We start from the raw sequence: 11,441 nt of genomic DNA on the forward strand, positions 1-11,441 counted from the left end.
ATTTCATTACACCAAATACACAAAATAATGTTCTTTTTAGCAACATCATATGACCCCTTTAAACAGGTTGTTTTTGTAAGTCGGTGCTTGAAATAAAAGCATTTTATTTCATTGATTTTTATTGATGACTGAAGTGTTAATATTTTAATCATAGGCCTATAATTCATTGTATAATAGTCATGTTTTACAGTGAAATGCTTAAAAAAACATTTTAATTGAGGAGGAAATATTTTGTTATCCTCGCAGCACGTCAGTTATTTGGTAATTATTGCGGGGCAAATTAATTGTAATTTTAATTTAATAATAAAAGTAATTTAATAATAATAATAGGCCTAATAAAAATAAGAATGTAACAGGCCTACATTCATTGGAAATGCCAAATATCTTAATATTGCCAACAATCTTTTCCACGACATTCTAATTTATTGAGATGCACCTATAGACCTGTTTTAAAATACCTTTTTTAAAAACATTTTGAGGAGTAAATATATAGCCTAATCTTTTGTTATCCTCGCAGCACGTCAGTTATTTGGTAATTATTGCGGGGCAAATTAATTGTCATTTTAATTTAATAATAAAAGTAACTTCATAATAATAATAAAAGGCCTAATAAAAATAAGAATGTAACAGGCCTACATTAATTGGAAATGACAAATATCTTAATATTGCCAATAATTGATGTTTTTGACAATATCTCTAGCTATCATCGATACAAGATCATCGTCTTTAGATACATCCCAACAAGGGGAGGTTATCGCGGGACCTTTCGCAGTATGTGTCCTGCGTGCCAGTCCGCTAACGTTATGCCACTGGGCAGACAGCACGTTGCCTGTTACGTCATTTAAGCTGCCTTGTTGAGCCCAGTGGCACTGAGAACATTATATTTCACACACTTTAAGCTGTTTTATTTTCCAAATGTAATAGGATTAGTCCAATGAATCGTTCGGTTTGTAATGCGTACCGAACCGAAAGCCTCGTACCGAATGGTTCAATACGAATACGTGTATTGTTACACCCCTAATATTCATAGATCCACCTATACTCAATGACGTAAGGGTGTAGAGTTACAATCAAGCCATTTTAAGACATGAATAAATAACTAATTTAGATATTTTTGATGAAATCCGAGAGCTTTCTGACCCTCCATAGACAGCAACGTTCCTACCACGGTCAAGGCACAGAAACGTAGTAAGGACATTGGTAAAATAACCATTCATTCTCTTAACAAGGTTTTGTTTAATTTCCAATAGTTTGTTTTATGAACCCTAAGAAGAATTTACACTTTTTTTTTTTTTTAGAATTTACACTTAATACATGCAATCTTACGTGGCAACGGTCCTACCACGGTCAAGGCACAGAAACGTAGTAAGGACATTGGTAAAATAACCATTCATTCTCTTAACAAGGTTTTGTTTAATTTCCAATAGTTTGTTTTAGGACCAGCCAGACTTTCAGCATCTTTGTTGATTTTAATCATTATATCCTTATGATCTCTTAATACTGAAGTTTAAATTTTCACTAATTCAACATCATCTGCACTATGCAGAAATTGACCAAAAATCTATACGTGAGTGTTTAGTCAAATCATTATTTGTCCAGGTATACATTCTTTGATGTGGGTAAGTATATCTCCAGATTAGTGTTGTCAAAAGACCCGGTATTTCGGTACGAAGTCGGTACTAAAAAAATTATCTAAAAGATCCATTCTTGCACATATGTTTTTTTTTTTTTAATACACGTTTTTTCATTGTTTTTAGGGGGCAATCGGTCTATTTATTCTTGCTTTGATCTGCACGTAAACAACGAATGCGCATGGTGCTGCTGACGTAGAACACACATGCACTGCACCTTGTTTACATTCAGAGGAAAGCATAATATCGTCATCGTACTCTCCAAAATGGTGCCAGGGTGACTCGGGGGAAAATAATTGTTGAATAAAGTCGTTATTTTTGTTTTCTTTGCACACAAAAAGTATTCCCGTAGCTTCATAAAATTGGGTCTTAAGGGTTTGGAACGACATGAGGGGGAGTAATTAATGACACAATTTCTATATCTATAAAGACTGTGTCTGTTCCCCGAATAGTGAGGTCAAAATATATCATTTTTGGACTAAAACTATCCCTTTAAAATTTACATTTAAGATTTAATTAATAAATAAAAGTATTATTCCAGATTTCAAGTATAATGATATACAACAATATACTTTACATTCATAAGATTTCATGGTCATGCCTAGGGCTGGGTATCGTTCAAAAATGTTCGATATCGATACCGATACCTTGACTTCGATACCGGTTCCGGCTCCGTGCGCTTTCGAATCGCTCTCACGGACGTCAAACACTGATAGATCTGCGCCGCACCTCTTCTAGTCGAACACACCGGCTAGTGCAGCAGGCTTAAGGCCAAAGTATACTTCGGCCGTCCGCGTCCACATTACGTCATTTTCGTCATCAGGAGGTGCTCGCGGACAGCCGTGCACCCCGTCCGCGTGCAGGCAATTTTTTTGAGACCGCGCGGACGGTCCGCGTACAACAGCGCATGCGCGAGGTGAAAGTTGAGACAGAGCGCAAGTCAAACTGCGCCTGTGTTGAGCTCGTCCGTCTGCACTCATCCGCGGATGAGTATACTTTGAAAGCTGTGCGGACACGGCTGAGCGCCAGACGGAACGGAACGCGGAAAGTGAAGTATACCCGGGCCTTTATTGGCTCACTGACGGTGATGAGATTAACCCCTTAGGTATCGAAATTTGGTACCGAACGACGAGACGTTTTTCGATACTCGATGGTATCGAGGCAATTCGGTCGGTGCCTAAAAAGTATCGAACTCGATACCCAGCCCTAGTCATGCCTGTTGCATTTCTATGAACATACTGAAACAGAAAAACAACAAGGGAACTCTGACTTACAGTACAGAAATATTGCAGAGAAATACTGATCAGCGTATCTTCCTCTTTTATGTCCCGTATCAAGTAGACAATATCGTCCTTGCGATCTGTAGATGTGCTCCTGCGATGCCTCTCCCTGCCTCTGGAACGCAGCTCAAAGGTCTCTCCATCCTCCTCTGAGTAGTCAGTCTCTGAGTTGTTTCCAAAAGCAGACATGTAACCACCTGTGGGTGGCTGCACCGTGGTTGCAAACTGGAAACCATTGTGCTGGTTCCTTCCAGTCATTTTTCACTGTAAAACGAACAAAAGGCAGATGAATTAAGTTTTTGTTGGACATGCGTGTGCTTCACAAACTACTCTATGTTTGATGGTTCTGAGGTTATTTGGAAATAGCTGAGGTTAGGGAAAATGAGATACGGATTGATATCTTAGTCGCCTACTGTAGGCGTACTCTGCAGTGTACAACAGCTAACACTGCTGATAAGACAAAATTCAACCTTGGCCGACATTGACAGACGCTATTTTAGGAATTTTCACTAGCTAATTTATGTTGAAACAGCAAAAAAGATTAACTAGTTTTTCCATGTGAACTGGATTTCTTACGTGGCCTGGCACTCGCAGGTAGCGCTGACTAGCAGCTAACGTTACACACGTATTAGCATGTAAACATGACTTCAAAAGTTTAACATACACGTTTTATATTCAAGAAACTAACAAAGACATCTGACCAAACAACTTTTAAGCACATGAAGTAAACGCTAAACGGCGATGATTATAGAATAGTCACTTAGAAAGGTTTATAAAAGTAAAAGCTACGTAGGTCAGTTAGCATTTTATTTTAGCCAGCGTTACGATACACAACTTCATTATCTCATCTGAATAAAGAAACGAAATAGTCTCTTAGAATGCAGAATAATACCGCAATTCCTGTAAACATATCACGCCGTGATTAAACAATACCTTGAAATCCTCTAGTAAACCGGGTCAATGATCTCGTGCTAATGATGCTAACCAAACTTTATATCAACAAACGGTGATTTGCTGTCCATCTCGATTTCAGGTAATAAACTAGCGCTCAATAATCCTCTGTTTATCATTTTGGTGCGGTTTACCTGAGAAACGAATGTGGTCCGCTTGACTTTAGTGATTATGGCATTCTCCAGTTTCCGCTATGTGCCTCATTACGTTACTTCAGCTGCTGGATTACTGGAGACAGACAGAGAAGCCACGTCAACACAGAGACAGCGTGAGCACGCACTGACATCATCGACATCGCTCCGTGTTTCCCTTACATCATCAACAACTTCGGTACGGGTAACTATGTATAAAGATGGTGATGATGATCATTATTATTGTTGTTGTTGTTATTAATATCTGATTATTAATACACAAATAAGCACTGGTTAATGAAGTTCAGATTACTGGTTGTTGTTATATTGAAATGATTTTCACTAATCAACATCACACACGCCGTGGTTTCAGTGAAAAAGTAGATTTAACTTGATTTATTTATTTATTTATTTTAATTATTCCATGCCAATTTGTATAATGTGCATATTGGACATAGCACTGTAAATTAAGATGTATGTATAATGTGATAAATTAATGTGGTGAAATAAAGTGCTTATAGACAGATGCCACTCGCCTGTCCTCAGATTTAGCTAGTCTGGGCTGTGTTTCCCAAAAGCATCTTGGTACAGTTAAAAAAGGTTCAAACATTCACTGATGCTCCAGACAGAAACACGATGCATTAAGAGCCGGGGGGTGAAAACTATTGAACAGGATGAAGATTTTCCAAATTTTCCTTATTTTGTTGAAATATATATATATTTTTTTCATTTAGTACTGCCTTTCCGGAAGCAACATAAGATACTTGCATGTTTCCCGGAAGACAAATTAAGTACAATTTACCTTGATCTTCAAATTCTTAATGCATCGTGTTTCCTTCTGGAGCATCAGTGAATGTTTGAAGCTTTGTTAATAGTTGTGTTTGAGTCCCTCAATTGTCCTCAGTGTAAAAAGATGGATCTCAAAATCGTACAGTCACTGCTGGAAAGGGTTCAAATATGCAAAAGATGCTGGAAAACGGAAGAATCTGCAGGACCTGGAGGATTTTTCTGAAGAACAGTGCTCAGTTTAACTGTTCAGAACAAACAAGGGACTCATGAACAACCATCACAAATCATCTGGATCATCCAGGTAACCACACACAGTATTAAGAAAGGTTCCCAAACTTTTGAAGGGGGTTATTTTAATAATTTTAGCTATTTTTTGTCATGTGGACTATATGTAAACATTTTTTATGTAAAATATCTTACTCAGGACAGTACTAAATAAAAAATAACATGCAGTTTGTATGATCGCTCTTATTTTGTTAAAATTATTCACATTTTCACAGATTCTGCAAGGGGTTCCCAAACTTTCACATGCCACTGTAAGTTCATTGTAGCTGCATTGGTTTCAATGGGTCTATGATGTACTTAAGCGTACAATGTTTTTGGGAACGCAGCTCTGATCAGTTTTCATCTCTTCCCCAGTAGCTTGCTGAGTGTCTAACCTGAAGGACTGATCTGCTACTGTCCAGAATTAGGTGGTTTGTCTTCGTCTGGCATCTTAGCTGAGATCTGTCCATTATGGGTGACCCTAGCAGTAGTTGTGAAGTACCAGTGGCGTAGCTCTCAACATCACTGATGCACACAAGCCCTCACAGCATGTCAAGCTGCAAACCGTGTGACCCTAACCTACCCTAACTTAACTCTTCAAAAGCAACCCGAGCCAACCAACCACTCAAAACACCCTAACATCAATGCAGCAACACACTAAAAACAGAAGAGTCCAGGTACTGCATAGCAATACGCTAACATCTGATCAGAAACCTCTGCAAATGCATGCAAGGACACAAGAAACCACCCAAAATATCAACAACCATGTTGCAGTGTGCTAAATACTACATACAACATCTGCAATCAATGCACTGATAATCATCAAAAACATCCAAACAACCACATAGCAATGTGCTAAAAACATACTCGACAAACTTAAACTATAACTACAGTATATACAGTATTTACATACGTACTGTACAGTAGGTCCCACTGTAATGACTCAGTGTCTGGGCTTCTTTCTTTGAGGTTCCTCCGGAAGGGGCTCTTTTCTGATTTCCACATGGCCCCGAGGAGCGAAGCTTTTCCTACTGGTTGTAGAGAAGCTCTCAGTGATGAGCACACGTCCATCAGGATGTTCTGTCTCCACCAGTGCAAGACAGTTGAGGGTCTCCCAGAGACGCTGCTTTATGTTGAGTCCCAGCTCAAGGCATTGGTTGTGAATCGATGTGAATGACAGAGGAAGCTATCTACTAGAGAAAGCCACAGGTAAGAAATTATTTTATGTCTCATAATTTGTGTTATAACTGGCACAAATGAAATTCTACAGACAGAGTCTTTCAAGTTCAAGGTGGTGCTCTGTAACGTCTACCATCTTTTATATAATGATGATATACTTTAAGGAACTTTAATTTCTTTATTGCATAATTGTAAGAGACTTCTTACGTACATTTACCCACTGATATCATAAAAACACCACTAGTTGCATTACATGTAGAATTTTAAAACCTAAATTTAACATCCAAAACCAAATATTTTAACAAAATAAATATTATTTGCACCCTCTTTAATTGTGTGTAATCATGAGGTTTTTTTCCATCAGCAGGGCAAAGTAATGCCAGTAAAAAAAAAAAATAACAGATACAGATTTGTATAGATCTCACTTTAGCAGAGATACATACTAAAATATTTGTGGATATTTATATATACACTATGTATATATAAGTGCACATTTACGGGCATATACCCATAAAGTAAATATATAAAATAAACATTAATGTAGAAAAAAAATAGTGGTATATGTTGTACTGTTCTTTTGTGCACATTTCATTTTCCAGCTGGTGCTCCTCTCCCACTGATGTACGTCACATATTGTACTTTGCAGACAGGTTTAAGTCAGGTAGGTTTTGCTGGTGTACTTTCAGGTGGAAGTCAGTGTAGTGGTCTGCACACTGGGAATATATATTGCCCTGTATAATGTATGTGTAATTAGTACAGGATGCTAAAATGTGCAGTTCAAATTGGCATCATGACTGAACAGCTCTATACTTTCTTCTTAGTAATGCACTTGGTATACATCGGGATATTTTATTATTTAGTAATTGTTCATCAATCACTAAGCTCTTAATAAGGCTATGTCCCTGAATATCTACATCAAAACTGTCATAAAGGCTAGTTCCCACGTATAGATGTACAGTAATACTGTACAGTATAGATAGGCCCAATATAGACTTCTAGGAATCCATACTCCGGTCTCATGAGACCAAGTCAGTCATTTCGAATCTAACAGCATCCAAAATGTTATGGTGTTTCTAGAGGAGGAGTACACTGAGAAGTGCCTGGTTCCCACAGTTAAGTTCAGTAGTAAAGCTCTTATAAAGTGATGTACTGTATAGGGCTGAAGATGTGAGGGCGTTATGCACTATCAATGCTGTTATGAATTCACACACCACTGTGTGATGAAATACAAAATCTTGAAACAGAAGATGCAACTCTTTCCTGATTCCCTGCATTTTTGCAACATGACAATGATGATATGCATTCTCCCAAGGTGAAAATCCTTCAGTGGACATGCATTTCATCCAATCTTTACGTGTTACACAACACTTCCCATTAAAGACCAGATCAGTTAAAGAGGTCATACTCCATGAGTTAAACAGGGTAGATGTTTGTCATGAACTTGTACACTTGGTGCCAAGAAGGGTCAGTGCAGTATACTTAAAAATACGGAGGACATACTAAGTACTAGAATATTACACATTTGTTGAATTAAATCTAGGGTGTTTCTGCAATCCTTCATTTAAACAAAATCGGCTAATTTACTTCTTTTACAGATATTTGTGACATATATTTCTCTGTTTTTATTAAGTGTATGTTTAATGCATTTGGATTTTGCCATTTTGTCTATGCATTGTATTAGTGATCATAAAGAAAATACATCTTTAATATTTATTCAAAGGGGGTGTGCTCATTTATACTGTGCACAGTGCACTGTAGCCTAAATCAAAAATAGGTAATAGTTATAGCCTACGTCCGTTTTAAAATACACCAGCCTCTAGTAAATTAAGGCTGATTTATTAAAGTGGCTAGTGAAAGTCCTGTCTAATCATGGGTGTTTCGCGTATGAATCGTTTGTGGGAATCATCAGAGAGCTGCAGTGTAGCGGTGCGCCACAGGTTGATTTTAGAAACTGCATTTGCCTACCTCCCCAAATAGCCTCTCCGCCTGAGGAAGACAGATCGCTGGGTGGAGCTGTTCCCTCGATCTGTCAAGCCCCGGAGGTTAATGAGATTAGCACATCTCTGCTCAGACAAGACAAGTGCTCTACCCAAGTCCACTAGTTCAGACGGGACAAGCGCCTAACGGACTGGATGGCAGCGCATGTCGAGCTTTACGCGCATCCACACTCACACCGCATGGACTGGAGAATCCACCCAGCGCCCTGTAAGAAAACACTCTCTTACCCAAACTGATTGAGCTGTTCAAGAACAACGTCTGTCCGGGAACAGTGGAAGCGCAGTGCGATTGTCACGATGCATTTGTCATCACATTGACGGACACAGCGCTGACCGGTTTAATTTACCCCGTACCTTTTGTCTTTTGCCTTGGAGTGTTACAACAAATCGTTAGGTAAGTAACTTATGCATCGCATTACATGTCCTTTTAAATTGTTTTGTGCAACAATTTGGTGAAATAGGCTACCCCGGTCAGCGCGACACAAGGGCTTCAAAGCGTAACCTTCAGTTTACAATAGTTCAGTCTACACGATATATTTGTTTTATACGTTTGCAGTTTTTTTAATAAGCTGTTTCTCACAATGGCCAAAACATTAAATTTAAACTGTTTTTAAAATGTTTGTCACAGTATTTGCTTTAGCATAATGGTCACAACGCATACTCTTTGAACTCGCGTACACTTTTCTTGCGCCTACAGCCAATTGACAGATTGGTTTGATTAGTCTTTTCTTCCTCCTCCTGATAATAAACACATCAGATAAAATCGTTTATAAACATGTTAACGTTTAATCAATTAATATCGGTTGCGGATGAGAGGCCATTCTCCTGCGCTTCCATGGTTACTGTGAGGGTCTTCAACGCGCTTTGTGTCTCTCCTCCCGCTCCCATTGAGATAAAACAACAGTCGGCGGGGCTCCTCCCCACTCAGGGGCTTTGAGATGGGACGCGCTCGCGAAGCCCCCTGTCATCCAAAACTCGACTGTGATTTCTCTCCTCCATCAGTTTAAATGATATGAGGGCCCTTCTCACTTTAGAGTCACTATTTTTGCGTGTAGATAACACCCTGCGTGAATTAGTCATATTTCTGAAATGTTATCTGGTACTAATTACCAGTAATAATCAGTGACGTCATCTTTTATATGACACTCGAATCTGGCTACTTTTGGATTATAATTATTTGTTTACACGGAAGAATGATCTTATACTATTTTGACTAAAAATAAAATAAGAATTTCATGGCCACAACCAGTATTGGTTTATTGCTATTGCCTGATATGTAGGCCTAACAATTAATATGTAGTAAAATGTGTCTGTAGGTTAATTATGCATATGTCACTTGAAATAATATTACTATTTGGACTAAATACCAACATGACATGTAGTTTCTTACTACCCACACTGGCCAATATTATAGTAAACTAGATGCATTCAACATGGTTTTATCCAGTCTTTCTTCTGTTTTAATGCATCAACTGCCATCTTTGGTAGTCTGTTTTATACTGTTTCGTGTTTAATTCATTAGGGGCGCCCTTTATCTACTGAATAGATGCACTGTGGACTCAATGGATTGAATGATCTTCTTGTACCCCCCTTATACAGCTTCAGTTGAGCATCATTCAGTGCATGTGATTCACGGCTGGGTGTAACATTTGCAGTGGTAGCCCCTGTTTTTGTACCTCCCCTTAAATAGGGCCTTACATGTTGAGAAAACAGAGAGGATGTAATATAAACACTAAATCCATTGAGATGTGCGAAGGCGCTGTTCACAGACGGAGCACTCTGTGATTGATGCCACAAGGAAACGGACCGCACAGGGTCCTGCGTGATGAGACAGGTGGACTTAAGACAAAAGAATAAACATTAAAGCTGGAGGAAGCTACCTCCCTTACCGCACAAGCCTATCCATGTCTTTTTTTATGGGGAAGGCTGTTGTTAGAACTGTCTGCTATGCTGCAGCAGAGAAACATGTTTTAGTTGTGTTTTTCATTAAACAGACTTGTTGTCTTAGTTGTTTTCCCAAATGGCTCTTTCCTAATGCACTCTCCCTTTGTACTTCACCAGCTGAGTCTGTTCATTGACAACAGAAGCCGTCTCTTCCATATGTCTGAAGCACAATTGTGTTGAGCAGATTTTCTTGAGGCCATGTTTTATTGCAAACCAGTTGGCACGACTTACTTTTTGTGTATGTATAGGATATAGGACAGGCACTTTAGTTATTAATATGTTCTTGTAAGGTACTAATATGCACCCTTTATGGGTACAAAACGATACATTTTGGGTTCTCAAGCAAACTATAAAAGTACAGCTTTATTTTTTCTTTTTAATTATTTTTTTCTGAGCAAAAAATAATGGGTATTATACATTTTTACCATAATTTACAGGGGGAAAAAAACATGTAATTCAGTGTAACAATAGTTTGTATACCAAAAAAGACATATTTAGAACAAGAATCATTAGATGACATTAAAAGACTGTTTAAGGATCACAGTGCAGCCCCAAAATACTAATTAAGTGTCATTTTAAATATTTACCAATCTTTGCCACTATCCTTCAGACCACTAGGTTTTACCAATTTGTCATCAAGAATTTAGTATGATCCCTTATTCATTTATACTGTACATTTTAATAAGTACAGGTCAGAATAATAAGTCTGTTGTACATAATTATATCTGTTACGTCGAATGATCATGGAACATTATTTCACCCATATTTTGCCATTTTGTTTTTACAAAAGTTATTTGAAACATTAAAGTAGACACTGCATTAAAGCAGACACACTTGCTTGGTTTCTGTGCATATAAAACACTTTTATAAATATAGTTTAATGAGGTCACCAAAAGGGGACATCTCGTTTTTGACCCATAAACTACATTGATATACTGTACTTAATAAAAGTAGCTTTTATTAGTTAAATGGTTGATTCAGAAATCAGTCTTGTAAAATCATAACATACTCATATTGCTGGAGCTGAAACAAAACTACCTGCACATGTTCCATATGCAGTGTGTTTGATATTTTGGAGATTTAGAGTTTTGCCAAAGTATGTGTTTAAAAATATGGTAGTGATGTACGAGAACCAGTCAGTATACACATTTTCACATTTCTCTCTTTTTTTTAAATAAAACTTTCCCATTTGTTTTTTTTTTTTAAATAGTGAAAAAAACCTGACAAATCTTAAAGTATTTCTCCATTGTGGTAACATTGGTGGGGGGGGGGGGG

General features: G+C 37.9%; 2 protein-coding genes across 2 annotated transcripts in view; one reads left to right on the top strand and one right to left on the bottom strand.

The window, feature by feature from the left end:
• Window positions 1-4,172, bottom strand: part of lysmd3 (LysM, putative peptidoglycan-binding, domain containing 3) — a 6,210-nt gene extending 2,038 nt beyond the window's left edge. Inside the window, exons 1-2 of the mRNA XM_016450415.1 lie at window positions 3,997-4,172; window positions 2,906-3,175 (exon numbers count right to left, since the gene is read on the bottom strand). Of these exons, the coding sequence (XP_016305901.1) occupies window positions 2,906-3,169 (264 nt within the window). The 5' untranslated portion in view covers window positions 3,170-3,175; window positions 3,997-4,172. The remainder of the gene's footprint in view (window positions 1-2,905; window positions 3,176-3,996) is intronic.
• A 4,137-nt stretch (window positions 4,173-8,309) lies between these two features.
• The window catches only part of LOC107660972 (G-protein coupled receptor 98-like), a 135,506-nt gene continuing 132,374 nt past the window's right edge, over window positions 8,310-11,441 (top strand). Inside the window, exon 1 of the mRNA XM_016450410.1 lies at window positions 8,310-8,616. The gene's annotated coding sequence lies outside the window, so the exon portion shown is untranslated. The remainder of the gene's footprint in view (window positions 8,617-11,441) is intronic.

The sequence above is a fragment of the Sinocyclocheilus anshuiensis genome, unplaced genomic scaffold (assembly GCF_001515605.1).
Source record: "Sinocyclocheilus anshuiensis isolate Anshui unplaced genomic scaffold, SAMN03320099.WGS_v1.1 scaffold1895, whole genome shotgun sequence".
Taxonomy (NCBI): domain Eukaryota; kingdom Metazoa; phylum Chordata; class Actinopteri; order Cypriniformes; family Cyprinidae; genus Sinocyclocheilus; species Sinocyclocheilus anshuiensis.